The 25,757-nt window shown below is 52.6% G+C and overlaps 12 protein-coding genes across 12 annotated transcripts; 7 read left to right on the plus strand and 5 right to left on the minus strand.

The window, feature by feature from the left end:
• Positions 1-49: 49 nt before the first annotated feature.
• Positions 50-1,302, plus strand: BDZ99DRAFT_576508 (multi protein-bridging factor 1). The gene is made up of 2 exons (XM_033728589.1): positions 50-320; positions 524-1,302. Exons 1-2 carry the CDS (start codon positions 159-161, stop codon positions 842-844), a joined length of 483 nt encoding a protein of 160 aa, XP_033569893.1. The 5' UTR covers positions 50-158; the 3' UTR covers positions 845-1,302.
• BDZ99DRAFT_491939 (general substrate transporter) lies at positions 1,186-3,036 on the minus strand (the record flags this gene model as incomplete). The annotated part of the gene is made up of 7 exons (XM_033723136.1): positions 1,186-1,391; positions 1,448-1,632; positions 1,697-1,824; positions 1,881-2,010; positions 2,063-2,539; positions 2,590-2,908; positions 2,964-3,036. The coding sequence occupies 7 exons, from the start codon at positions 3,034-3,036 to the stop codon at positions 1,186-1,188; spliced, it is 1,518 nt and encodes a 505-aa protein (XP_033569894.1).
• A 663-nt stretch (positions 3,037-3,699) lies between these two features.
• On the minus strand, positions 3,700-6,116 carry BDZ99DRAFT_454180 (Vps52-domain-containing protein). The gene is made up of 4 exons (XM_033718365.1): positions 5,584-6,116; positions 5,488-5,534; positions 5,086-5,436; positions 3,700-5,032 (listed from the first exon to the last, which is right to left on the minus strand). Exons 1-4 carry the CDS (start codon positions 6,044-6,046, stop codon positions 3,881-3,883), a joined length of 2,013 nt encoding a protein of 670 aa, XP_033569895.1. The 5' UTR covers positions 6,047-6,116; the 3' UTR covers positions 3,700-3,880.
• Positions 6,117-6,274: 158 nt separating this feature from the next.
• Positions 6,275-7,373, plus strand: BDZ99DRAFT_468597 (eukaryotic translation initiation factor 5A). Its single transcript, XM_033721292.1, has 4 exons — positions 6,275-6,380; positions 6,511-6,777; positions 6,829-6,961; positions 7,011-7,373. The coding sequence occupies exons 1-4, from the start codon at positions 6,360-6,362 to the stop codon at positions 7,076-7,078; spliced, it is 489 nt and encodes a 162-aa protein (XP_033569896.1). The 5' UTR covers positions 6,275-6,359; the 3' UTR covers positions 7,079-7,373.
• Positions 7,374-7,597: 224 nt separating this feature from the next.
• Positions 7,598-9,716, plus strand: BDZ99DRAFT_454184 (uncharacterized protein). The gene is made up of 4 exons (XM_033718366.1): positions 7,598-7,864; positions 7,925-8,024; positions 8,136-8,245; positions 8,306-9,716. The coding sequence occupies exons 1-4, from the start codon at positions 7,751-7,753 to the stop codon at positions 9,650-9,652; spliced, it is 1,671 nt and encodes a 556-aa protein (XP_033569897.1). The 5' UTR covers positions 7,598-7,750; the 3' UTR covers positions 9,653-9,716.
• A 421-nt stretch (positions 9,717-10,137) lies between these two features.
• On the plus strand, positions 10,138-10,928 carry BDZ99DRAFT_427914 (ubiquitin; the record flags this gene model as incomplete). The annotated part of the gene is made up of 3 exons (XM_033717175.1): positions 10,138-10,149; positions 10,212-10,708; positions 10,777-10,928. Coding segments are annotated over 2 exons (255 nt in total), but the record flags the coding sequence as incomplete, so codon positions are not given.
• Positions 10,929-11,854: 926 nt separating this feature from the next.
• On the minus strand, positions 11,855-13,493 carry BDZ99DRAFT_400799 (uncharacterized protein; the record flags this gene model as incomplete). Its single annotated transcript, XM_033716186.1, has 2 exons — positions 11,855-11,884; positions 11,946-13,493. 2 exons carry the CDS (start codon positions 13,491-13,493, stop codon positions 11,855-11,857), a joined length of 1,578 nt encoding a protein of 525 aa, XP_033569899.1.
• A 1,502-nt stretch (positions 13,494-14,995) lies between these two features.
• BDZ99DRAFT_468599 (ribosomal protein L1) lies at positions 14,996-16,874 on the plus strand. The gene is made up of 3 exons (XM_033721293.1): positions 14,996-15,082; positions 15,144-15,482; positions 15,549-16,874. Exons 1-3 carry the CDS (start codon positions 15,014-15,016, stop codon positions 16,392-16,394), a joined length of 1,254 nt encoding a protein of 417 aa, XP_033569900.1. The 5' UTR covers positions 14,996-15,013; the 3' UTR covers positions 16,395-16,874.
• On the minus strand, positions 16,383-17,884 carry BDZ99DRAFT_468600 (palmitoyl-protein thioesterase precursor). Its single transcript, XM_033721294.1, has 2 exons — positions 16,923-17,884; positions 16,383-16,874 (listed from the first exon to the last, which is right to left on the minus strand). The coding sequence occupies exons 1-2, from the start codon at positions 17,626-17,628 to the stop codon at positions 16,585-16,587; spliced, it is 996 nt and encodes a 331-aa protein (XP_033569901.1). The 5' UTR covers positions 17,629-17,884; the 3' UTR covers positions 16,383-16,584.
• A 2,009-nt stretch (positions 17,885-19,893) lies between these two features.
• Positions 19,894-20,208, minus strand: BDZ99DRAFT_454203 (uncharacterized protein; the record flags this gene model as incomplete). The annotated part of the gene is made up of 1 exon (XM_033718367.1): positions 19,894-20,208. A coding segment is annotated over one exon (315 nt), but the record flags the coding sequence as incomplete, so codon positions are not given.
• Positions 20,209-20,569: 361 nt separating this feature from the next.
• On the plus strand, positions 20,570-21,257 carry BDZ99DRAFT_177699 (uncharacterized protein). Its single transcript, XM_033713027.1, has one exon. It carries the CDS (start codon positions 20,741-20,743, stop codon positions 21,149-21,151), a length of 411 nt encoding a protein of 136 aa, XP_033569903.1. The 5' UTR covers positions 20,570-20,740; the 3' UTR covers positions 21,152-21,257.
• A 1-nt stretch (position 21,258) lies between these two features.
• On the plus strand, positions 21,259-25,090 carry BDZ99DRAFT_177676 (GPI inositol-deacylase). The gene is made up of 6 exons (XM_033713026.1): positions 21,259-21,922; positions 21,970-22,819; positions 22,873-23,877; positions 23,924-24,287; positions 24,336-24,504; positions 24,556-25,090. Exons 1-6 carry the CDS (start codon positions 21,365-21,367, stop codon positions 24,994-24,996), a joined length of 3,387 nt encoding a protein of 1,128 aa, XP_033569904.1. The 5' UTR covers positions 21,259-21,364; the 3' UTR covers positions 24,997-25,090.
• Positions 25,091-25,757: the final 667 nt, after the last annotated feature.

Here is a 25,757-nt window from a genome sequence, read left to right on the forward strand (position 1 = left end):
CCATCCAATACAAATACCGACCGTCTCCCGTACACATTCCAACTCATCCTCGCTTCACCAAGACCACTCTCCCCGACCGTTCTACCACACAATCTCAACCCACCTCCGATCCCCAACGTCCCCCACGTCCCCCACAGTCCCAACCCTCCGATAACATCATGTCTGACGACTGGGAATCCGTTACCAAGATCGGCAGCCGAACCCGTGGCTCTGGCGCAGGGCCCCGCGAGACTGTCGTGCGAGGAAAGGGTGCGCTGAACGCCGCCCAGAGGAGTGGGGCTATCGTTGCTACTGAGAAGAAGTTCGGTGCTGGGAATGCGGTACGTGTGCCACATCTGCTATCTGAGGTCCGCACAGGAAGGCGATGAAGGACCTACGAAGGCCTGCGGCGAGCTCTATCAGCGTCTTACACTGTGGTCGCCACTGTCCCTCTCAATCACTGTATGGGAGTGGTGGCAATCGGGTGCCGGCGTGGACAGCATGGCAATAACTCAGGACCTTTCACTAACGTGCTTCTCCATAGGCCACCAAGCCTGCAGTTGAAGGCCAGCACCTCACCAAAGTCGACCGCTCCGACGACATCGTGAAGCCCAAGACCGTCGGCGTCAGAGTCGGCGACGCCATCAAGAAGGCCCGGTCAGAGGCGAAGAATGACAAAGGCGGCACCATGACCCAGAAGGACCTCGCGACCAAGTGCAACAGCACGCCCACCATCATTGCCGACTTCGAGCGGGGCACCGCTGCGCCGGACCAAAAGCTATTGGGGAACATGGAGCGGGTGCTGAATGTCATTCTGCGGGGCGACAAGATTGGGGACGTGAAGTTCCCGAAGAAGAAGACCTAGGCGGGCACATGCTAGTGCTGGGTTTTCATGACATCGGTATCTCACTGCCTGATAGTGGCAGGCGAGTTGACGAGACAGTGGCTTTAGCGGGCGTTTGGGCACAAAGCTCGGGACCAATCGAGGCGTAGTCGATGAGGCTGCTCTTTCTCTGATGTCGATTTCATAGACTTCTTGGGTTATGCATGCTCATAGGAAATGATCACGATTTTGGCGTTGACCTAGTTGCTCCTCTGACAAAGCGCTTGCAACCCGTCTTAGTTTATGGACCACCTTGACGAGTATACGTGAGGCTTTGTTACTCTTACACTGGCCAAATGAACACCATTCTGTTTCCTTGATGACTACTCCACGTCCTCCCGATGCTCCGCAATGAGCTGATTCTTAATATCCAAATCCATCTCCATCTTTTGCTCATCAGTTGCATCTGTCAAATGCACGACGACGGGATCTCCAAACAGCTCTGCCAACTCTTCCAGACTCTTGCCCTTAGTTTCAGGGTAGTAGAAGAAAACTACAATGATAGTCACCACCGTAAGGCAGATGAAGACTGAACAAAAGTTAGGACATGTTGAATAGGTATAAGGAATGCACGGAACTGCTTACCAATAAAGTACTTATATCCAATATTCGCAATGGCGGTAGCTCCTGGAGTCACATATGTGATACAAGCTGCAAAATAGGTGAAAGTTGCCATGGCTACGCCGCGTGAGCGAATGTTTGTCGGATAGACTTCGCTGCTGTAGATGAATGAGGCGGCGTCGATGAACAGGCCATAGAAGAAGACGAAGCTAGGAAATGATCAGCTTCTCGACAGCTCGGGATGCTCTAAGGAGCAGTCAGGTGAGGCCTTACAACATGATGGCAAAGATCGCGACTTTCTGACCGTCCTTGTTCGGTGTTGAACTGGTAACGAATCGGCCGACCATGGCTGTTTCCAAGACTACAGCTACTAGACACCCAGAGAATCCAGTGAGGAGTGCCTAAGGAAGTTTTGGCATTAGCATTGATTGCATGTGGAGCTTGTTGTAATACTTACAAATCTGCGACCAGTTCGATCAATAGTAAGTAGAGAGAAGAGGTTGCCCAGCGCTCCGATCAAGGTGTATATGCAATACATCAGTAAAGGCATGTATCCTGTCAGTCCAAGGTTCTCGTAGATGATAACACTGGGTTGGAGTAATTAGCAAAGTACGATTTGTGCTCAATTGTCTGTCCTACCTGTAATAATTTATGACCAAAGCACCAGTCGAGTTCGCCGCAAGCTGTATAAAGCAAGATAAAAAGGCTCGTTTGCGGTAACGAGGGTTCCTCAAGATCTCCAGGTATCCACCAGGTGTACTAGACTCAAATTCGATCTGTCGGGTCATCTGATAGAACTCTTCGTGAGCAGCCATCTCATCGACGTCGTTAGCATCGCTATGCAATCGACTCAGGACCTTCCACGCTTCGTCCACTCGATTGTTGGCAATAAGCCATCGAGGAGATTCTGGGATCCAAATGCAGCCAATCAGGAGGATGATAGGAGGGACGCATGTGAATGCAATTGGACCTCGCCATCCAAATGTCAGGTCTTTGGAGAAGTGGCATCCCAGGCCCACCCAAGCCGATATGTTGTAACCGGAGACAAGGAAGAAGCCGTGCAGGCCTGTAAGCATGCCTCGTTTGGAAGGAGTAGAGGCTTCGGCGAGATATATACTAGATGATAGGGTTAGAAACAACATCAAGACAGAATAAGAATATCGTACGGGACCATAGTCGCAAGCGCACCAAGCCCTGATCCTTGAATGACTCGGACTACGATGAGCATAGCTACATGAACACTCCCTGCAGCTAATGCGCCTCCGATAACTGAGATGAGCGCGGCCGTGAACAGAGTCCATTTTCTCCCAATCTTATCAGCAAGCGGACCAGCCCCAATGGCTCCGACACAGGCGCCAAAGAAGAAGAGAGCGTTGACCGCGCCGAGAATATGGTTCGTGTAAGCTGCCCCAGGTCCAACGGTGGTGAGATTGAAGTATTCGTAAAACCCAGGTTGGCCAACGCTAGTCGCGAAGGCAGCAAATCCTGACAAGATATTCTTAGCACGCCGGTACGATATGTTTTGGTGTGAACAACATACCAAACCCATATGTGAAGCTACCGACCGCTACTGTCGCGCCCACGAGGACATTGTAGGTGCTTGTTCGCGTCATCTTGAGGGGCAACGAGAAAGGAGTAAGAGACTAGACGGGAGCTCAGAAAGAGCAGCAAAGTGGAGAGAAGACCATCATTATATGTATCCTATGGAAAGCTACCTCCGAGTTTTGGTTTCAGGGCCGCTGTCACCCAGGAAAGTGGAGAAGCGGGAAATCCCCACGGGGTAGCCCTCAGTCTGGGGAAAGCCTTGAAAAGCTCGGGAAACGCGAGCCATGAACTACGCGACTTTTGGGCGACATTAGTCAAGTTGAGATGGTGATAATGGAATCGCGACGGCTAAACTTTTCCGTTAAAGGAGGAGGCGGACGACCTGAAGCGATGGCACAACGCCACATGGTCCTAGAGTTATCCTAATATCGTGACATTGAAGCTCTCTATTGGCAAGTAAAGATATGGCAATGAAGTGTTTGGCGTCTGGCCCCGACGCTGGATGTTGAAAGCGAGGGCTAATAATGGCGCTAGACCTAATCCAAATTGACAGCAGTTTCAACGCTCTCATATCGAGAACTTCGATTTTACTTGTGGCATACATGAAGCATCCGGAAAAGGCTTTGGGCAAATTTGCTTACCGATGGCTGGGGTGCTCAGGCAGAGTACCTAGGTATCAGAAACCCATATGAAATGTAAAGTCCTTGAGGCAGAGGATGAAAAGGTCAGTGCTCATGGTAGATGCCTTGATGGGATTTGTCACTATGGAGGGACATTGGTAGGGCAAACATGCTCTTTGATGCAAATAAATCATTACTAATAGATTCAAACGCCTATCCAGATGCCGCGCTTAGCGCTCCAAACTCTGTTTCATCATCAGCCATGGGACGAAAATAAATACAGAACTCCATGCTAATTGTCGAATGTATCCCGCAAAGTTTCAAAGTGCTCTTTCGTCTCCTCTGCCAGCCTGCCATCTGTATCTGCTAGGATTGTGTAGACCAGACTATAGTTGTTGCACAAAAATCGCTCCCGTTTCCTCTGTTCTGAAATCCCTTTGCTTAATCGTGTCAAGTAGGCTTCAAAGTCACTTCGCAAGCGACCCAGACTATTCGAGACCGGTTCATCGTCGCCAGCTTCCGAGCTGAGTGAGAGTATGCTTTGCAGCAAATTTGCGAACTTCTGAGTCATGGGATGGGGAGCTGTGGACTGAGAAGTAGATGACGAGGTGAGTATGGATGCGGAAGAAGCAGCTCGGTTGGGCAGTGAGGCCGTCAGTCGTCGCAGCGACTCGCAGTGCTGATCGATCACGAGCTGGAAGCGTGGCCACAACAGCATGTTTGTTGCGTTGATATACCCTTCTACAGTAGGAACCTTGCGTCGTTGCATTTCGAAGGCAAAATGCTGGTTGAGACGAACACAGAGGAGAATACCGAGGCCATCGGTAGTGGTCTCGATGAGTTGCTTCGTAAGGGCCTGACCAAGCGCGAAAGTTGGCTCAAAAATAGACATGAATGTACGGGAGATGGAGTGATAATTCTGGACTGGGCCAAAGTACGTCGTTAAGAAGGTATACTCAAACGAGGCATTGTCGATGAGCGCGAGGTTGAACGCCTGAAAAGGCACTTCAAGATAGTGCGTTGCCTTCTCCTCTTCAGCCACGTACGCTGTTAAAGCAGAGTGAGATGGGTTCTTCAGAAGGTCGATTCTTCGTCCAATCGAGAAAGCGTCGTAGGCTGCAGGAGCACCTCTTGCGTTGCCCAAGAGTGCACCTCGCTTGACGGTTTTTTCCTGTCCTAGGACGTCGTATTCATCCAGTGCATGAATTTTGAGCTTTTCTAGGGCTTTTTGATACCTGGAGAAGTGATTCAGGTAGTACCAGCGCATTGTAAATACGTACGCCTTGCCAATCTCCTCGGCGAGTTGTGGCTGGTGTTTAGCCAGGAAGGTGAACAGGTCTCTGTATTTGATGAAGGCTTGCTGCTGAATGATCTGTGCGTTGATGCTTGGCGATCGAATGGCCTTTATTTGAGCCACAATGTAGTCTCTTATACGCTCCACAGCCTAGACTTTTGTATTAGTCTACATCATCACGTCCGCGAGTGGTAGCTTGTCACCTTGTTTGTCAAGTCGTCCAACATTGGTTTCACGTCTTCAAGCGCCTTAATGCTGGTGTTCTCCTTGGCTTTGGTGTTGATGCTCTTTGAACGCTTCTCCAACTCGTTCAAAGCTCGCAGGAAACCGTCGTCGATGGGACCATCCGATATCTTCTTGACAACAGCAGGCGATATGCTTATGTCCTCCACAGCAGGCCCCAGCAGCTTCTCGACCACTTTACGGTTCTCGAGTTTCGTATTTAATGCCGTAGACCGTGATTGTAAGGTCTCAATTTCAGCGGAAACAGCCCCGAGGTCGGATTGGAAGTTGGTGAGGTACATCTCGACAGACTTGAGCACCTCGTCGCAGGCCTAGATGGTGGATCAGCAAAGTTGAATCAACTTCCAGCGTGCTATTCGTACCAGGATCGACCGGTGCAAGTCCTCGAACTTGTCTTTCTCTTTGTCATCTACGGTTGCATGAGCTCACATTCACGCGTCACGGGACCGAAGACGTACATTCTTCAACTGATTGCGCGCTATATGTGTGTACAGGTGCCAGTTCCTGCGCCGTCGTCTCCTGTGCGAACTCGTGCAGACTCAGCCCTCCAAAGTCTATGTCGTCGACCAACTCGGCCGGCTTCTGCGGTGGCACACTCGCTGAACCGTTTCCTTTGCTAAGCACCGGCCTCCGTGGAGGGGCCCCGAGTATGCCTTCGAGCACCTGCAGCGGATCTGACACGTTGGGAGGCGGCTGTCTCCTGCGGCCTGCGCCATTGGGGCCACGTGCACCGGCTGGGAGGCTGGTGGTCGACGAATTGGGAGAGACGAGAGACAGCGACGATGTGCGATCCGGGAGCCCTGGCCGTTGGGGAAGAGGTCCGGGTCCGGCTGGGTTATAGGGGCGTCGTGGTGCAGGTGAATAGGGTCGGCCTTGGGGCGGAGGCGTGCCGCTGGGGGTCGAGAAGCGGTCCAGCCACATTCTGGCGGGTGGTAGTGAGCTCTACCTGCGCATGTCGAGAGTCGCGGCGAGTATGCAGTGTATTGTCGCAAAGCTCGAAGCAGTGCTGTTTCCAGGTTGTCAGGTCGATACAAAGGTACCTTGACATGCATCGGCGCCGGCGAATCGTTGGGCCGGGCCAAGGCTCTTTTGCCTCTCGTTTCCAACCCCGCCAGTGCTCGCCCTTCACCCAATTTTCTCCGCCCTCCACCCTCCCGCCAGTCCCAACTCGCCGCCTCACCTCTACGACTTCCTCGGCGCCTCGAGTCGCTATAATCCAACACTCATTTTCACTATGGCCGACAACGACGCGCAGGTATGTTTTTTTGTCCGCTCTTCGTTTTGTGCCCCACCTTTATCGATTCAAGCATGCCCGCTGCGAAAGTGCGGCCAGCCATCGTTCCACAGCGACTCTCCAGCGTCCCCGTTATTGACGCCCATCGCAGCATGAGCACACCTTCGAGAGCGCCGACGCCGGTGCCTCCACCACCTACCCCATGCAGTGCTCGGCCTTGAGGAAGAACGGCTTCGTCTGCATCAAGAACCGCCCCTGCAAGATCGTCGAGATGTCCACCTCCAAGACGGGCAAGCACGGCCACGCCAAAGTCCATCTCGTGGCCATCGACATCTTCACCGGCAAGAAGCTGGAGGAACTCTGCCCCTCCACCCACAACATGGACGTCCCCAACGTCCGCCGCCAGGAATACCAGCTTGTAAGTGGGCCGCACAAAGAACCGTGGGCTCGCATGACTGACCCCCGCTAGTTGGATGTCACCGACGATGGTTTCCTCTCCCTGATGTCTGATGATGGCTCCACCAAGGACGACGTCAAGCTCCCCGAGGGCGAGGTTGGCGACAAGGTCCATAAGCTCTTCACTGAGGAGAACAAGGATACTAGTAAGTACAATGTAACGTCGCGTACGCTTCTTAGCTAACGGATGTATAGACGTTATTGTTCTCACCGCTATGGGCGAAGAAACCGCCATCGATGCCAAGGAGGCTCCCAAGTCTTAGATGTCTGACGTTGGACTCGAGAGGCCGTCAACAGGGAGGAGTTCAGAACAGGCGTGGTTGGGACCAGTCCGAAAACGTAGGATGGATCTGCATGTCCTATGTAGACCTATTACTTTTTGTGCTATCTTGGCTTTCCCCAGCGCGATGCTCTTTCCATGCTGATGGTGACGGATATTTGTGGGTTCTCACGGGGCTGGCTTGGGTTTCTTGCATCATTGCTATGCTCTTCTCTCTGGAGATACGTAGTCACGAATCTATAAAAACGAGGCCACGGTCCAGTGCAGGAGCAATTGACTCGGATTGTGATTTTCATGTCACATTCTCCGTCGTCGAACTCTAAACATTTCGTGATTTGTGAGACCTCAAAATCTGCACTAAGTCACAACTAGCGGAACTCCTGCGTTGAGCCATCACAGCTACCAGGATGAATGCCGTCGAAACTCCACAACGACGGATGGATCCGCCATGACCTACTCGTCTGGCCAGTCCGCAATCTGCGCCCATCAAAAAATTCACGGGTGTCGGAGCTAAAAATCTAGACCTTTGCAAAACCATGGAACGCCACTCAAAGCTGAGAAATGCGCTGAACCCAAAACCCAACCCGTAGCTTTTACGCGCTGCCAGCCCACCATTGCACCACCACCAATCAAGAGCATCACAGCCATCCTACCAATGAGCTCCCACTGGATCAAAGGCCCAGTATGCGGAATTGAGAACTGTAGGTCGCGGCATTACGAAGAAGAGGCCGACGGCTACCAATACTGTCAAAATGGACATCGAAGAGGCGTAAGCTCATGAAACCAGATGCGAGTGGGTCTGCTGATTTGCTGACTTGGACATGGCTAGAATGTCCTTGCGACGGAAAGAGAGGAGGACGATTTCAATCCACATGCTAAATGGCAGAGTGCAAAATCGGATGTCGAAGATGCCGAAAAGCAGTACCAATGTACGTGGATCTTTGTTCACTCAGAAGACTTATCAAATTTTTCATCTCATCTCTTCTTAGATGTTCATTTATGTATGCTTTTCTAGGTTTCACATGTCTAACGGAAGCTAGACTATACGGGACGGGACGCCTTCACTCTCTATCTCCAGTGCTACCAAGTTATTCTCCGCCACCAGATATGGTTCCTTGTTCACAAAAAAGGCCTTCCAGCTGAGCTAGAGGTTCGTAGTTCACGACTGGTTTAAATACAGAAAATTTGCTGATAGGGTGTCGGTCGTCAGAGCGTTATATTCGATCTTTGGGCCCTCAAAGTCATGAACCTCAAAGACCGAGTGGCAGATGACAGAGAGGAGAGCCTCTCACAGATGTTCAGTTCTGGGTCCGAGGAAGAGATAGAAGACTCTGATGACAACCGCTCAAAATATATGGGCAGCGGAAGGAAGGCCAGAGATACACCGAAGCTTATTGACACCCTAGCTTTATGCTATCTAGGTGCACTAACACTGCGAATACCGATCACTACCGGAGACATTTACGAATGGACGACCAATGGTGATATGGTTTATGCCAGAGCAAAGGACTATCTTCCACTTGCGATGAAGGAACGATTGCCTCCAATATATAAACCTAATGTTCTGGAGCCGCCCGGTATCTTACGACAGCAACGCCTGCATGGGGCAATCATGGATTTGGCCCTTTCTTACGAGCACCATCACGGGATTGTTTTTCCATCCCTCAATCATCCGGTACTTCTATTCAGGTATATGAAGGAACTGGCATTGCCGATGGAGATCTATGGAGCGGTGGCGAAGCTTGCTAAGCTTCTGATGTATACTTTTACCTATCCCACGAAAGCTGCCGTAAAAAGACTTCGCGTTACCGACATACCCGACGCACAACTCGTTTCCTTAATCGTGGTCTGCGTAAAGTTGTTCTATCCTTTTGATCGCATTCAGCGCTATCCAAGCACGGACGGAGAGCCGGCAGGCGCGAATATGGACTGGGAAGTGTGGGAGGAATCTACCTCCACACTCAAAAAATTGATGGAAGTACCTGGGCAGCTGAACATTCGAGAAATGATGGAGCTACAAGAGAAGGACATCTTTTCACTGAGTGGTGATCAAATGGACCAGTACTTGGACTGGTATCAGAAAACCTGGGTGGACGAGACCATACGAGAAAAGGACAAAGACAGCAACTTTCGAAAGGAGCTATTCAATCAGTTCCCTATCGGCCCACCGGTATACCGTCTAGAAGACTTTCGTGCACCCGATATGGACGCAGCATATGTTCAGGCTGCGCAAACGAAAAGAGTGGAAGATGTTCACAGCAAGATGAGTGGTAACAGGGTAGTCGCCGAGAAAAATGCGATCAACGACATCAAGCGACCTGGAAGTCAATACAAGCATTATCGGCGCGAAAGCGAACTGCCTGACTCGGCGAGGGCTTTCTACAAAGAGGCGGCCAAGACATCTGGATTGTCGGTGAAGATGCTGGTCAACGCTGTCTTCTTCACGGAACGGAGGGTGCAGAGATGGGGTGAATCGCAGAGACGATGGGAAAGGAAGCAGACTGAGGGAGATAATGCAGGAAGAGGGAACTATCAGAGACAGTTGACATCTGTTTGAACTGAGCGAGGATTGGCAGACAATTTTGTTACATCAATGATATCCTATGATAATTTTGGTCTACATGAAGACAATTTTGATCTCATAAGTTGTCCGTGAATAGCATCGAAAGCTTGATGCGCTTGTAGATATGTTCAATCCGTACGCCTGATGAATCCAAAAACTCGCTCTCGAAGAAACAACTGAGAGTGTTTCATGAAACCCAGATCCACTATACATTCACAACGAATATTTAGAGATGCCCTGTCGTAATTTATTGCTTTGAGTGATGGTCTCGAAGCGAAGAAAGTGGAGAAGGACGACGCTCGGGCATTTGATGATCCCAGCGCCTCGCCAAGGCCACAGCCAAATCAATTTCAACCTCACCTCAATTGCTCCCCTCCACGAATATCTCAACAAAATCCGCAGCCATGCAGGTACGCTCCTACGCAATCGCATCACTCCCACGACTACCGCTAACCTCTCTCTCTCTCTAGATCTTCGTCAAGACCCTGACGGTGAGCCGGACCTCCTCAATTTTAGCCCGCATCGCACGACACTGACAACGGTGGTGGCAAAGGGTAAAACCATCACCCTCGAGGTGGAGTCCTCGGACACCATCGACAATGTGAAAACGAAGATCCAGGACAAGGAAGGCATCCCGCCGGACCAGCAGCGCTTGATCTTCGCCGGCAAGCAGCTCGAGGATGGCCGTACGCTGTCCGACTACAACATCCAGAAGGAGTCGACCCTCCATCTGGTTCTCCGTCTGCGAGGTGGCATCATCGAGCCTAGCTTGAAGGCCCTGGCTTCCAGTGAGTGATACCCAGGTATGGCTGGGGATGGTGTGATTTGAGGGCTTGTGTCCTTCTCCGCGGCGGCATGCTCTGGAGCCCGGGCACTCAATCAACCCCTTCTCCGCCCCTTTTGCCGCGTGGCATCTCCAGGCGCACTTTGTTCTAATAAACCTTCCCAGAATACAACTGCGAGAAAATGATCTGCCGAAAGTGCTACGCACGCCTCCCACCCCGTGCCGTCAACTGCCGCAAGAAGAAGTGCGGCCACACCAACCAGCTCGTACGTCTCACCCGCGAAACCCACAAGAAAATCGTTTCCAGCTTCACCGAACACTAACCTCCTCCCAGCGCCCGAAGAAGAAGCTCAAGTAGAGGATACGTCTGGAGAGGAATTGGGTGCCGAGTTGCGGGAGAAATGAATTGCGGACTGGAGAGGCCTATGGCTATTCCACCATGGCGTTCCATACTAGGCTTCAGGTTCCATCAATCGTCATTCAAGCAATGTGAACATGTTCCCTACGTTTGAGAAATTCCACCAATGTGCAAAACCTTCGATCAAATGAACAGGAACCGGTGGTTTCAATCGCCTTACACTAAAGAGAGATAGCGACGCGAAGGAACGGCACGTACCACCTTGAAACACCCTTCCCATCCAAAACACCATGAAAATAGTATCACGTGATTTGGCGTTTCTCTGGTGATTGCGTCATACATTACCAGATTCTGAGAAATCACGACCCTTCACTTTCCATTAACCAGACCAGATTCACGTCACATTGCATGTAGAAACACCAGATTAACCCAAATAGTAGTCTTCTCTATCATCTCACTACCTACACTAACCAGCCCAGATTTTGTTCTACTCAAGAAACCACGATCTTCATATCTAGTCATCCAATCAACAACAACACGAAAGCTCGCACGCATGGTGCGAACGAAAGCCGTTAAAGCTAGCCTTAACAGACACGGAGGGTAGGTGGATAGACAGAATCGTAGTGCAGCACGGGAAAAAGCTGTCAACAAAAGGCCCATAGATCATAGGTAGCTCCCAAACGCCTAGAAATGTAGGGGTGGTTCCTAGGAGGGAGGAAGAAGCAAAGAGAAAGGAGATGGGTAGGGGTGGAATTCTGGGATGTGCAAAAGGAAAAAAGGGTATGAACACAAATGGTAGAAAAATCAAGCTAACGCCGCGCTATGCTGCTGTTGCCGCTAGACAAACAGGAATTCCCAGAAGTGCAGAGAAGTATGGTTGTGGAGGTGTCGGGACTCCACGGATTGAACAGGAGTCGTGTTGAGTGTTTGGGTGAATCGTTGGTAAAAGAACTAGGTCGAGTCGGCAGCATCGTGATGTCGTCAGGACTCGAAAAGCATTAACAGGTTACAACCGTGGACAGTGTTGTCTTTAGTCAAGCAACTAATACGTTTGCTAGTGTCGTGGGCGCTTCCAGTAGTATTGCTGGGAAAGATTAGTCTCGGAGTCTGCAATAGAGTGCGCATTTTCGCGCAAGAGAACATACCTTGTGCGATTTCCGCACTGACCGGAGACCGGAGCCGCCAATGCCACCAACTACGGCGTCTCGCCGCATCTGATCAGAATCCATCTCGGGCACGTAGTAGAATTCGTTCTCGAGGGGCTTTCCAGCAGCATCTTTGCCCTCCCGGTTAATCTCCCCTACACACGGAGTATTGTCCAGTATCTTCTTGAGCTCTAGAGAAGTGAGGTCTGCGGATTCAGGAGTTGCGGTGGCCCTGCTCGACGAAGCGCTGGATTTTAGCTCTTTTGGTAGGTTGCCGAAGATGGTAGAGAGAGGAATTGAATGAAGGCGGGAGAAGGCCAATTGGTTGATAACGTGGTTCTTAATGGGCGACTCATTCATCCTCCGCGACTCGGAGCCAGGATGTTGCTGCGGGGACCGAGAGGCAGCAAGAGGGCGGCGGCGACGCTGAGTCGGTGTGGTGTTGCTGCTCCAGGCAGTCATAGAAGCCATACGCGGTAGTAGATTCGCTCCGAAAGGCCCGAAAGAGTGCACTACTGGATCGTTCTCTTCGTCTTCATCTGACAAGTCCTCCAAAAATCCATTGTTCAACAATGCGTCCTTCGAGTCATTTGCAGAAACATATCTCGAGAGTGCAGGCCGCGACGGGGAGCCAGCTAGAGAAGCCGCAACAGCAGCAGCGACTCCGTTGTCCACCGCTACATCTTCATCTTCGAAGACTTGGATGGGCCCGGCTTGTGGAACAATATCATCGTCAACATCCAAGAACGTTGATGATTCGGTAAAGTTCGGCTGGTGAATTGGGCTCTGTGAAGTAGGCGACCTAGGAATCACTGGAGGGCTGGAAGCAATGTGATCGGCGACATGACGGCGGCTGGGCGATTCCTCAATCCATGCTGAGTCCGAGTCTGGTTGCGAGTCGAATGACAGGCTCCTCCCAACTAGAGGCCATATGATCAGCACGCGAGTGTCTTGAACATCCACCATGATATCCGCCTCGGGGTTGTTCGACACGAACGATTGCCCCTTGGTCAATACGTAGACCTGTCCCCGGCAGTGAATCTTTGCACCATTCCATCCCAAGCATTGTACCTCGACATAGCCCTCCGGGTAAGACGCGTCGGATGCGTGGTAGGCGGCTTGGACATGGACGCGTGAAATGGCGCGATTTGAAGATAGCTGATAGTCCGAGGAGTTCGAGGACCTTCCCATTCGTACGGGCTCGCCATTGAGGGGGAGATCTACAGAGGGAACTGCTCCGAGGGGAACACGTTCCGAGAGAGTCGACATGGTACGCTGGAGACCAGGACGTATACTACGCGTAGGCGATGAGGGCAGAATGCCCGTAGAGGACGTGGGCACAGGCGTCGGGTAGTACTCGAGCTTTGCTCTTGGATGGGAGGGAGAATCTTCCTCATACTTGCGTTTTGAGGATTGTGGACGCGGAAACGGTGACGAGGACAGCGGTTCGAACGCGGGAAGCAGAGACGGCGGCCGCGTGAGTCCTGGCTGCTGTGGAGATGCTGAAGACAGCAACCGAGGGGCGTCTTGTCTGGAAGAGGAGTCCATTGTGCAGAGAAGGCGTATAGACGCGACTGGGATGCGGCGTGATAGCAGTGACACGCTCAGCGACTCGGACGAGGAGGACGCGAAGCAGTGGTGGTGGTGGAGAGAGAGGCAGAGAACCAGTGTGGATCTAAGAAGGTCAGAGTCTGGCGGCCATGAGGGTAACTGAAGAAGAGGAGGTCACGTCGAGGCGGCCGGTGGTGGAGAGGCTGGGACTGGGTTTCGCGGGTGTGGATTCACGACGCGCTACCCTATGAAGCTCGGACTGGGATACTTCGTGCCAAGACCACCCGGGTAACGAGCAGAGCGGGCATTCTCGCGATGCAGCAAATTACAGGCCTGCTTGTACAAAGGTACTACAATGACTTGTTGGAATTACTGCATTGGCGCTCTGCAGAGTGCGATATCAGATTCACGGTTTCCATCGTGTCCCTCAAAGCAGCAGGACATTCACCCTATCGACTTGCAAATTGAGGCTGCATAACTGGCACAGTCCGACACAATATAGCCTCTCCCACCCGCCCGTCGGATGTCGATGCTCGGCCGCCAGCCCCGACGCGAAGGCGCCGATGCTGCCCTTCAGCGTGTGCGTTTCGCGCGGCACGCCTCCATTAGCCGGTTCTGGCACAAGCAAGGACGCTGGTGCGCCGTGACTGCAGCCCACTGCGTCTTTGGCTTCACTCTCTGCATGAACGACTCCTCGTAAATCAAGATTCTCGCGCCCCGGCAGACCGCTCTTTTCCACCGTCATCCTGAGCGTCCGCGTGTGCCGCAAGATTGCATGTCGACCCCACATGCCAGTTTGCTAGCGGCGCCTGCAACGGCGCGAAGAATCCAAAGAAGAGCGACGTCGACGCGTCTTCAAACCGTGACAGTGACCCGAGCGGGGGCGTGGGTTTCAAATTGGTGGTACGCGCGGGTCAGCTTGAGGCGAAGAGAAGCATCGCGTGGACATTTGTATGTAGGGAACCATGCCGCCGTCTTCCTTCAGGCCTTCAATCGAAGCTTCTGAAGCGCAGTGTCGCGCGTCAGGGCGGCATCTTAGATGGAAGATCAGATCGTGTCTTGGGCAGGTCAGGTCTCGAAGAAGGCGCGCGGCACGCGATGGCATCAAGTCCAGCCGAGGTGATCGCCGGAGGCCAAAAGTAGCCAAACTCGTATGCAAATAGTAGGTGCAGTAAGCCGTGTAATATGGAGTTGAGCTTAGGGAGCAAGGAAAACGAGTTGTGCTAGCATTCGCGTAACCTGATCCATTTTTGTTCTGACAGCGGGGAGCTAATGGACATGAGACGTTGTAACTCGGACAAGATGCAGGGCCCAAAAGCTGTGTTATACCTTTGTACCAGGTGGTATTGCGGAGGACGAGGACGAGGACGCGGACGCTGGACGCTGGACGCGGACGCTAGCCGCGGGGTTGAAAGAATACGACCCACATTCGGATAAATCATCGGCCCGAACGAACTTTTTTGCGCCTCCAGCTTCAACTGCAGGTGCCCTCTCGAACACCACATTAAGCCGCAGCGATGACGAAAGAAATCGCTTTAACGACCAAGGTCCAGCAGGGGACGCCGTATCAGCTCGATCCCAATCAGGTGCGCACACCATCATCACCGAAATTGCGTGCAGACATTGCTAGCTAACAAAATGTCACAGACCCTCAAAGCAGCTCAAGCCCTTGTCAGTCACATCCAGAAAGAGCAGAAGCGCCTTGAGAGCGCATCCGAGAAAAAGGACCTCCTAGCCACCGGCGACGGCGAAGACGAAGCACACGAGAAGGTCCCCGTCTGGCTCATCCTGGGAACGAAGAAATTCATACAAGACCAGAAGCGCCTGAAGCCCTCAAAGATTGCTCTACCCCACCCATTCGGCTCTCCCGATGCGAGAGTGTGTTTGATCACGGTGGACCCTCAGCGCGCCTTCAAGAATCTGATCGCTGAACCGACTTTCCCAGCCTCTGTTTCTTCCCGAATTTCTCGAGTCATTGGTATTAGTGTATGCATTGCCTTCGATATTCTCCCTTCTCTAGCGCAACAGCTATGCTGACAGCTTTGGTTCCAGAAATTGAAAGCTAAATATAAGAGCTACGAATCCCGGAGACAACTCTTCGCCGAGTACGACGTCTTCCTCGCCGATGAGAGAATAGTGACATTTTTAGTTGCTACGCTGGGAAAGATCTTCTACGGTACAACTGCAAAGAAACCACTGCCTGTCAACTTGACGGCCGGAGTGAAGACTCAGAAAGACGAGAATGGGAAGAAATCCAAAGTCGGTGTCAAGAAGGGTGAGACGGTAGTTGGAACCCCAGAGGCGGTTGGAAAGGAAATTGGGGCAGCTCTGAACGCTGCACTCGTTCACATCAGCCCAAGCGTGTCTACCGCTATTCGAGTGGCCACGGCGGATATGGCTCCCAAGGACATCGCCGAGAACGTGGAGGCAGTGGTCGAAGGCTTGACAGCTAAATTCGTGTCAAAGGGATGGCGGAACGTGCGGAGCGTGCATATCAAAGGTCCTAACACGATGGCTCTACCAGTCTGGCTGGCGGAAGAGTTGTGGGTTGAGGATGCAGATGTGCTGGAAGAGAAGTGGAAGCCGAAGGAGTTTGTCAGGGAAGAGGGTCTCAGCAAGAAGAAGCGGAAGTGGGAAGAATGGGAGGACGAGATGCTTGACGATGATGAGAAGGTCCTTATTCGGGAGAGGAAGCCGAAGAAGTCGAAGAAGGTCAAGAAGCCGGAGGCGGACAAGGCCGTCGTAGATGACCTTGCCAAAGAGACCGCATCGCGGAAGCAGAAGCTCAAGGAGCAAAAGACAGAGGCTTTGAAAGCGATTGAAGCACCTCCGATCAAAGCGCCGGAGGTGATCGAGAAGAAGAAGAAGTCAAAAAAGCGGCAAGCTGTGGCGGCGTAGTGTGTTCCACGGCTAGGTTTGTCGGAAAATGGCGTTATGGATACGATATCATGGCAACTGTGAGGTAGAAATACTGTTCATTCTCTTCCCATCTTCATACACATTGACTATACATTTCGTGCCGGGCTGTCCTCAAGCATGATGCAAAGCCCCTGACTCCAACTCCTAACCGTTCCAGTACATCTCGCTTTCACAGCTCGATCTGGCCTCCTTCCTTTTGGACCGTGAGCTCTTTCGATTTCCCGTGGACTGGACCATAATAGGTCTTGAACACATCAATCAACACCTTGTCGGTCAATTGCATGTGTCCGCCTTCCGTCTCCTTGAAGACTAGTCCTCCCTTCTCATCCAACTTCTTCAACCCAATCCAATCTTCTTTATATATCGTCCGATTCCGCAATGGCTCCACAACCCCAGACGTTAGGTTCGTCACCTGCGCGAACCACCCGGACGCTTTGGGGATAACGGTCGTATCGTCCTCTGTCGAAGCATCAGTCTAGCTCAGAAACCAAGCCGTCCTCTTCTTACCAAACAGATACATGACAAACTTCTCCAAGCTCGCCAGGTTCTTCGCATACGTCTCGTTCTTTATAGCGCGCTCGTTGTTAATGTCCGCCAGGAAATTCGAGTGCTCCAAGTACTCCTCCGTCGGCTCCCCGGTGCTCGTATTGCAGGAGCGGTAGTATTGCGCCGGCACGAGATGCGACTGCACGTAGTTCGACCATGTGTTCGTTCGTAGTAATGCCATCGCGCCCTTACATAGCCAGTCTGTTGCGCCACATGCTTGAAACTCTGCTATCCCGTTGTGTTGACTTCCAAACGTGACCAAGTTCCGCACAGGCGGGACATTGCAGCGCTCAATGAAGCCCCTCAGGAACTGACCGCCCTGGGAGAAACCGAGGGCGTTGACGGCGGGTGCGGTAGACAGTATAGGGTGTGATGCGAGGTCGGCGCATACTTGCGCGATCTGGTCTGTCGTGTTTCCGAAGAAGGTTGCCGTCCGGTCGCTGCCTGCGTCTTCGTCGAGTCGGATCTGGTACACAAAAGTGCCTGGGTTTGTTTCGCTGGCTAGCTCGGCCACGGCGGCCAGGCCATCGGCGGCGTAGTTGTCGCCTAGGCCGTGCCAGATGATGAGGGGGAGTGGTTCCGATTCGGTGCTGAGGGTGGCTGGGGAGGGGAGGGCAGAAACGGAGGTCAGGAGGAGTACGGGGGCGAGGAGTGTTGATGAATGCATCTTGAGTTAGCAGTTGAGGGTGTTTGGATTTGAGAAGAACAGCCCTGGGGCGCAGAAGGCAGAGGCGAACTGCCGTCGAAAGGACTTCTCAGCACGGCCTTGAGAGGGAAATGCCCCGATATATGACCTTGTTCTGGGTTCTCTGGCCATGATTAGACCTCACTCGATCGATGCTGATCTCGGCTGGGAAGTAAGCGTCACAGCGTTTCAAGCCAGAGAATAGATCCTAGCACTTGGACCTCGCGATCGAGGAGGCCGCTCCAATATCTTGGAAAACGGCGGTCGATGCGGCAGGCGCGGCCCGGCAAGAACCCTAGTTCAGATGGCCGAATCACACCCTAAGTCCCGATGTGATTGCTTCTACGCGAGCTCACGGCACATCGTGTTCCCCACTGTAAACCCCCGTATCATTGTAAGTAGGCACGTACAAAGGTAGGGTTGACTGTGCCGTGGCACGTTAATGCACTCGAAACCAACCGGCCCCGCCTTGTGCATCAGAGGCACAATGGAGATGCGGGCGAGGCGGGGAAGAGCGGAGGGTCAGTGATACTCCCTATACAGTGATAGTACCCCCAGCCACGGACCCCTATCACTATACCTAGCTTTTACTGTACCACAGTATCGTTCCCCACCGAAGCTGTGCGCCTGCCCAACGCAAAGCTGTGCGCCTGCTTAACGCAAGGAGGGCGGCGCGGCGCCAATCGTTGTCGACTGATCTATGCACCCTGGCGGGGCTAGTCAAATTTCCTCAATTCATCGAGCCTCACCTCGCATGAACATGTTCGCTCTGTGCGTTTTCCTTTTGTCATTATATATATATATTGCTTGTGGTTGTGCTCGTTTGCCCACTATTCGTCTTGAGAAGCTCACTCTACATTTGAGCTTGAATTCAACAGCGATATCTTTATCGTCACCGTCTTCAACGAACATGTCCAGGCAGCTTCCGTGAGTTTCCTAGGATCTTGATGTTCCTCATCTTCTAATCGTGCGTGGCAGACCACTCTCAATCCCTACCCGTTCAAATCCAGCACTTCCTGGAGTTCAGGCCCTCATTCGTGGCGTCCCTGCCCAACAGGAGACGTCGTTCGGCCTCCTCATGCCATCGTCAACCAATGGGCATCCATATGCTAATTCGAATTATGCCGCATGTGGGACAATCTTTCCCGCTTCTCAAACCCGCTGCGATCGATTCATTGCGGCATCGGATAATCGCCAATCACTAGCAACTCCGCGGTCCCCTTCGTATGCGGAGACAAGAGTGAATGGGACCCAAGTAACCGGTCGCAGGCCCTCCGACTCCTCAAGCATCTCCGATTCTCCACCCTCACTTGGGGACCGCTTCTGGCCTTCACGAGCCAAAGACGAGTCGAAAAGGCGGCGCGGGAACAAGCGGCCCGTTCAAAGCACAGCGAGAGGCTGAAGAGACTTGAGGGTCATATTCTAGCAACCCCGTACCACTCAAAGCTCGTAGCCACTCCTGAATTAAATTCACGCAATTCTCAACTGAGTGGTTTGACATATACCAAGGATGTCGTGCTAGAGGCTACTATTCATGCTCTAGAGAGCCAGGCCATCCAGATCAGAGACCAGGACACCTTGAGCAAAAAATAGGACTCTCTAATTGAATACCAGGCCTAGCTAATCCAAAGATTCTGTAATTGTACTCCACAACCATCCACTGTTTCAGCACGTATTAACCACACCATCAGCTCAACGTGGAACCTGATTTCCGGGCCCCCCGATACTCTCGAGCAACCATTTCGACCTGCTCGTTTATGACCGCTTTAGTCCTAGTCCAGCTTCTTGCCCTCATCAAGGCCATGTCCCTCCTCTCGCGTGGGCTATCATTTTTTTCGTGGGTCCTCTCCCTCAACAGAAATATTCAGTTGGTGGTATACCTTCGGTTTCCTTTCTTTTCAAGCACACCAGGGCAACAAGGAGTGGCAACCTGTCTGTCATCGGCTTGTGAGGCTGCCTCTCCGACATATGCTTCTGCCACATCGTGGACCAGTCCAAGTAGCATGCACCTGGGTGAGGGATTGTTCTCATCCATCCGATTCGTGCCGTTTTCTTCATCTTCTCCATGGAATGTAGGGATAGTAGTATCGACCGCTCAACCGCATCCATAGTCTCTAGTTCGAAATCGCGACCGACTTTACCAGGCGTATTCACTTTTTAGTTAGTGGTAAGCTTGTGCTAGTAACTGGTATTCAATCAAAACTCTATTCCTCACACGATCATTCCCCGGCCCTCATTGTATCACTTCTATCCCGTAAAGGCCACACTCTGGCTCGCCTGCCCCGCAGCCTTCTTATCCAGTGCAATGTTCGTATTCAACTTGGTGGTCTCCTGAGTGATCTTCGCCGATTGGTCACTTCCTTGCGCCTGCTCAATCTGTAAATGAAGCACCTCACACTTCAACTTCAAGACCTTGTTCTTGATCTTCCCATTCTGCAAAGCCGTTGCGGCAGCTCCACTCGCAGCAGCTATGGCGGGGTTGAAGGCGTCGGTTTCGGCGGATTCGGCAGTCCTTCGTGCGGCAGAAATGATCGCAACGTCGGTGGGGTCGACGTTGGCGAGACGTTCGCCACTACCCACCAGTGCTTACAGACATCTGCCCTGTAGGCCAGGTCCAGTATAGATTGAATTGATTATTACTCTTTCTTCCAAAAACGAAACGTGTTCATCGGTCCCGCAACGAAGAATCTTTTCTTGCAGACATGAAAGAACCCGGGAGGTCATCGCTGGAAGCTGTGACCGCCGCCGTGACTGGCAGACCGGGTGACTGGCAGACCGGGTGGCTGGCTGGTCCACAAACGCTGACGGATGCGAAGATATGCGAGCCAGTCGGTGGTAAAGACGCACACGGCCAGCCCCACTTCAACAGACCGAAGGCCTACTGGCCAAACCGCCGGCTGAGCGCTGCGGTTGGGCTCTCAGCAAGCTGTAGTTAAGGAGAGGGCCGACCTCGGGAGAGACGGGACGGAAGCTGGCGGAGTCACGGGCAAGGAGGCGTGCCGGCAGTGCGAATGAATGCAGCGTGCCTGGCAAGCATCCCGAATCTGGCGGCCCTGGCCTTGCAGCGTCCAAAATAGCAGCCGTCGCCGTTGTGATGCATGGGGCTCGCGTGTGCAGCGCCTTCCACGGGTCGCAGTGCAGAGCAGGAAGTCGTACCTTTGTAAGAACAGCTGGCGGATGGATACGAAGAAATCATGGCCGCACCTCGACCGCTATTCCACACCCACTACTGCTCCCGAGTCTGCCTTCTGCTCAGCCCGGCGAGGCCCACGCACCCTGTCGGCGTCGTGCGCGTACAGCGTCGTCATTTGCAAACCCAGCCTTGCCGTGCATGCCGCCGCCTCAACCACCAGCGACACCATCGACGACACCACTGTTGGCGCAGTCCACTGCACTCGCACCCGGCCCCGGGCACCCTCGACTCGTCCGCACTGCTCTCCGCCGCCGCCGCCGCCTCTCCATGCCCTCGCGACACTGCCATCGTCCTGCCAGCGGCCGTGTATAGCTCGCCCGCCGGCGCCCTTGACCTCCTGCACGTCACTCGTTGTGGCTCTGATCCGGCCGACGCTCGTTCCCGTTTCCTTGGCGGCTTGCGACGAGTGCGAAGCTTTCCAAGCGTCTTCTGCCGCCCGCCTCGACACCGACCACACGCCTCGCACCCACGACGACGCCAGTTCGCAGAGCCGCGCGCCATTGCCCAGCGACCGCGGCGGATTAAATGAGGAGACGGCCCTCAGGCTCGACTTCCGAGGACGACGACGACCTTCAGCGCCCAGCTGTCGCCCGCCCCCCCGTCCCCGGCTATGGCGATAAGCCCGTCGAGAGGCTAGGAGAATCTGCGCATCCGCTGCGAAGAGACGGCCAGCCCAAGGACAGACGAAAGGAACATGCGGCCGCGCCCCGCGCAAAGCCTCACATCTGGACCTCGCCGACCCCGAGTCCCCAGCCGGAGAAAGAACACCTCGCCATGCCGCTGCTGGCCAAGGACATTACCCCGGACAGCATGGTCGAGGGCCACAACCGCCGGCGACTGCGAATGCGGAACCCGTGGTCGTGCTCGCTGCTGACCCTCGCGACCACGGCCGTCGCCTTCGTGATTCTCTTCATCGTCGGCCAGTCTTTCATGTTCCGGCAATTGGACCCCAAGGGATGCGAAATGTCCTACATGCGACCCTCCTTCATCCGTTTCTCTGATTTCGACACCGAGCACACGCGATTTGCCAGCAAATACTCGCTCTATCTGTATCGAGAGGGCGGCATCGACGAAGACAAAAGGGTACGCCTCCGAACGCTACTAGACCCGCTTTTGCTAATGATTTCAAGGTCAAGGGAGTGCCCGTCCTTTTCATCCCCGGCAACGCAGGAAGCTACAAGCAAGTCCGGCCCCTCGGCGCAGAAGCTGCGTACCACTACCACAACGTGCTCCGCCATGATGAGGGCGCTTCGCGAGCCGGAAAACGACCGTTGGACTTCTTCTCCGTCGACTTCAATGAGGACATTACTGCTTTCCATGGACAGACGCTGCTTGACCAGGCCGAATATCTGAATGATGCCATCTCCTTCATACTCTCCCTTTACCACAACCCCTCCAAATCGTTGCGCGATTCGGATCTACCAGACCCGAGCTCGGTCATTATAGTTGGACATTCCATGGGGGGGATTGTAGCACGGACAATGCTCACCATGCTGAACTATCAGTCGAATTCGATCAACACTATTGTCACGTTGTCCGCGCCGCACGCGAGGCCGCCGGTATCCTTTGACGGGGACATTGTCAAGACATACAAGCGGGTGAACGATTATTGGAGACACGCATATTCGCAGACATGGGCCATCGACAATCCGCTGTGGCATGTGACGCTAATCTCCATAGCTGGTGGAGGTCTGGATACCATAGTACCTTCGGATTATGCAAGCATCGCCTCGCTCGTTCCTGATACGCACGGCTTCACGGTCTTCACAGCCTCAATTCCAAATGTCTGGACAGGAATGGATCACTTGGCTATTACGTGGTGCGATCAGTTTAGAAAGAGCGTGGTCCGGTCAATATACGACGTAATAGATGTTTCGAGGCCCACTCAGACGCTCCCCCGGGCAGAACGCATGCGCGGCTTCAAAAAGTGGTTTTTGACTGGTTTAGAGGACGTTGCAGAAAAAACTCTACCACACAAAGGTAACTTTTCACCGTTTATACAAGTCGCACGTGGGACGCTAACCAAGCTGCAGAACCCAAAACTCTCTTAACGCTAGAAGATAACTCAAACGCTATCAGTTCGCAAGGGGAGAGGCTGGTTCTGCGAAACCTTGGCCAAGCAAAGAAGCCAAAAGCCCACTTACTACCGATTCCTCCGCAAGGCGCTCCAGAGGGAAGAAAGTTTACTCTTCTCACTAACCAGCAGCTGGATGCTCCCGGAGAAAACGGAAAGCTGGAAGTACTTTTCTGCAGCGTCTTCCCACTTCAGGCTGGACAATCAGCCACCCTGTTCTCAATGAACATGGATCTGTCTGGTGACAGCACAGGCTCAACGCGTCTAGCATGCAAGAATGCAGCTTCCGATGCCATAATGCTTCCTGAGTCCACACGAAAGTCCACCCAACCTTTCAAGAGCGTACATCCGTTTAGCTACTTGCAATACGACCTCGAAGATCTCGCAGAGCATCAATTCGTAGCAGTGGTTGACAAAGTCGGAGAACAAATTCCTGGATGGGTCTTTGCAGAATTCAGTGCAAGTTCAGAGTCTGTGATAAAGGAAAACACCGGTCTACAACGCCTTCTCGCCACCGGACTCGATCTCAAATTTCCTGCGCAGCGTCCTATGGTTATGGATATCAAGATACCAGCGTTACGCTCCAGTTTGCTCGCATACACTCTCAAAATTGGCAAGCAGTCCTGCGACAGCATTGAACTATTTACTCCGCTCCTACGGCAGTATATTTCCGAAGTCTACGAGTCGAAGTTCTTCGTCAATGTGAAGGAGGTCAACATCAATTTGCATGGCGTAGCACCATATATGCCACCTCCTTTCTTGGCAAAGCACTCGTCGAATGGACTCGGGCTGCAAATTTGGTCAGACCCTACATGCGACAGCGCTATGACTGTCTCGTTGAAGATCGACGTTATTGGAAGTATGGGAAAGCTTTGGATGCGATACCGTATAGTTTTCGCAGCGTTTCCTTTGCTCGTGGTGGCACTCGTTCTACGCAAGCAATTTAAGGTGTACGACGAGACCGGTAAGTCTTTAACCCCTTTTGCCTGAAGTAAGCTGAGTGGTGATAGCAATTTTCATGAGCTTCTCTGAAAGCCTCAATCTATGCTTGAGATCGTCGCTGCCAGTTTCTTTCATAGCTCTGACATTCTTTGCGATATCATTGGCAAAGTCGAGCCAGGACCCCGCCAGGACCGCCAATCGTTGGTTTTCCGGTAGTTGGAATAACGCGTCCGCTAGCGCAGTAGATTACACCAGGAACGACCTACTTCTTGGATCTCAGGATACGTTTTTCTGGTTCCTCGTACCGTTGTTCGGTTTATTGTGTGTTGGTATCTGCGTCGCCGTGAATTACGTGGCAATTGGAGTGACACACGCATTCGCGGTTGTCTATTCACTCTTCTACTCTGCATCACTACGTGGCGATGATGGTCGGCAAGTAAATCACTTCCAATTCTAGGCTTTGTCCTAACATGATTTCAGACGAACGCCAACGGCGTTTGCGGTAACATCGACAAAACAAAGAGTCATTACCACGAGTGTACTTCTCTTGCTCGTTTCGACATTCATCCCGTACCATTTTGCCTACATGGTGCTCTGTATTGTTCAGATCGCAACTTGCACGCGAGCCTACAAGCTTGTAAGAGAGACGGTATGCATTGCCCAAGACTCGAAACAATACTCAAACTGATCTGACCTACAGCGATCTGATACTAATTACAACTTCTACAACTATACGCACTCAATCTTGGTACTCATGCTCTGGATCTTGCCAATAAACCTCCCCGTTCTCGTGGTTTGGATTCGGAATCTTGCAGTCCATTGGTTGACACCATTCTCCTCCCACCACAACATCCTCTCCATCATGCCATTCATCCTTCTCGTCGAGACGCTCAGCACCGGCAGGATGGTTCCTAGAGTAACCGCGCGGATTCGATACCTCACCAACGTCCTCCTTTTCGCCCTTGCTGTCTACGCCGCGGTGTATGGTGTGACATACGCCTACCTCCTCCACCACATCGCCAATATTCTCTGTGCTTGGCTCGTCGTTTTGCATCTTTCGAACTCGTCTTTCTCCTTATCAAGGTTAAATGTGATGCTAGAAGGTGTGGGGCCCGACGGTCACGTAAAGAAACGGCCATAACTGGTGTTGTGTCCCGCCAGAGGTTTCCATGCTCTATTCCGCGATATCCACTTCTCACGCGTTTGGCATCCCACGCCGCAAGTGTCTATGTCGCGGCATGTCATTTCTTTCTTCGCCCAAGCTCTGGCAGACACCAACTTGGGACCCTTTTAATCTAATAGTTTTGGTTTAGTTTTGCATCGGCGTTTCAAGGAGTTGGTCGCGGCGCAATGATGCGTTCTTGCGATGCGTATTTGCTTGTTGCTACTGTATATAGATTCTCAGCATGGCCTCCGAGGCAGATGAGGAGGGCTGGGTCCCCATAGAGGATCGATGGGTTTCCAATTGCGTTGGATGGAAACGCTGTTGGAGATGGCAATACAGTAATGTATATGTTGGAATGCGAGCATTGGAACTGGCTCGAGCCAGACACGTATATAATGGAGCAGGACCGGCATAGCTTAATTGAGTGCTTTCGAACAAGGCTTGATGTATGGTGAGACATACACTTTATACTCACGAATTTACACCAGCATCTAGTCGGCACGCGGGGCATGAGAAAGGTGGTACTCTAATTTCTAGAAAAAGCCGCCGTGAGTGTGAGCGGGTGCTTCAACGCAATTTCAGAAATCTGAACGAGATTGAAGTTCTTCACCTTTAGGCTATGCGGAACCTCATTGAAGCACTTCAAGCAGTGGCAAACAGAAATACACACTGGTACACGAGACAGAGCGCTTGATGAGCGTGCTACCTTTTCACACTCAGCGTGGTCGGATCGTAAA

This window comes from Mytilinidion resinicola (genome assembly GCF_010093595.1).
Source record: "Mytilinidion resinicola strain CBS 304.34 unplaced genomic scaffold BDZ99scaffold_29, whole genome shotgun sequence".
Lineage (NCBI taxonomy): Eukaryota > Fungi > Ascomycota > Dothideomycetes > Mytilinidiales > Mytilinidiaceae > Mytilinidion > Mytilinidion resinicola.

Coding starts and splice junctions, on each gene's coding strand:
- BDZ99DRAFT_454180 (XM_033718365.1), bottom strand. CDS start 6,046: ATGTGGCTGGACCGCTTCTCGACCCCCAGCGGCACGCCTCCGCCCCAA. Junction 5,535..5,583: donor CGCGCAATCAGTTGAAGAAT/GTACGTCTTCGG, acceptor ATGCAACCGTAG/ATGACAAAGAGAAAGACAAG. Junction 5,437..5,487: donor ACTTGCACCGGTCGATCCTG/GTACGAATAGCA, acceptor TCCACCATCTAG/GCCTGCGACGAGGTGCTCAA.
- BDZ99DRAFT_468600 (XM_033721294.1), bottom strand. CDS start 17,628: ATGCATTCATCAACACTCCTCGCCCCCGTACTCCTCCTGACCTCCGTT. Junction 16,875..16,922: donor GTTTGTCATGTATCTGTTTG/GTAAGAAGAGGA, acceptor ATGCTTCGACAG/AGGACGATACGACCGTTATC.
- BDZ99DRAFT_177676 (XM_033713026.1), top strand. CDS start 21,365: ATGAGGAGACGGCCCTCAGGCTCGACTTCCGAGGACGACGACGACCTT. Junction 22,820..22,872: donor AAAAACTCTACCACACAAAG/GTAACTTTTCAC, acceptor ACCAAGCTGCAG/AACCCAAAACTCTCTTAACG. Junction 24,288..24,335: donor CTACGTGGCGATGATGGTCG/GCAAGTAAATCA, acceptor ACATGATTTCAG/ACGAACGCCAACGGCGTTTG.
- BDZ99DRAFT_468597 (XM_033721292.1), top strand. CDS start 6,360: ATGGCCGACAACGACGCGCAG. Junction 6,381..6,510: donor TGGCCGACAACGACGCGCAG/GTATGTTTTTTT, acceptor CGCCCATCGCAG/CATGAGCACACCTTCGAGAG. Junction 6,778..6,828: donor GCCGCCAGGAATACCAGCTT/GTAAGTGGGCCG, acceptor GACCCCCGCTAG/TTGGATGTCACCGACGATGG.
- BDZ99DRAFT_454184 (XM_033718366.1), top strand. CDS start 7,751: ATGAGCTCCCACTGGATCAAAGGCCCAGTATGCGGAATTGAGAACTGT. Junction 7,865..7,924: donor AAAATGGACATCGAAGAGGC/GTAAGCTCATGA, acceptor GGACATGGCTAG/AATGTCCTTGCGACGGAAAG. Junction 8,025..8,135: donor TGCCGAAAAGCAGTACCAAT/GTACGTGGATCT, acceptor AACGGAAGCTAG/ACTATACGGGACGGGACGCC.
- BDZ99DRAFT_576508 (XM_033728589.1), top strand. CDS start 159: ATGTCTGACGACTGGGAATCCGTTACCAAGATCGGCAGCCGAACCCGT. Junction 321..523: donor AGTTCGGTGCTGGGAATGCG/GTACGTGTGCCA, acceptor GCTTCTCCATAG/GCCACCAAGCCTGCAGTTGA.
- BDZ99DRAFT_177699 (XM_033713027.1), top strand. CDS start 20,741: ATGCATGGGGCTCGCGTGTGCAGCGCCTTCCACGGGTCGCAGTGCAGA.
- BDZ99DRAFT_468599 (XM_033721293.1), top strand. CDS start 15,014: ATGACGAAAGAAATCGCTTTAACGACCAAGGTCCAGCAGGGGACGCCG. Junction 15,083..15,143: donor ATCAGCTCGATCCCAATCAG/GTGCGCACACCA, acceptor AAAATGTCACAG/ACCCTCAAAGCAGCTCAAGC. Junction 15,483..15,548: donor CTCGAGTCATTGGTATTAGT/GTATGCATTGCC, acceptor CTTTGGTTCCAG/AAATTGAAAGCTAAATATAA.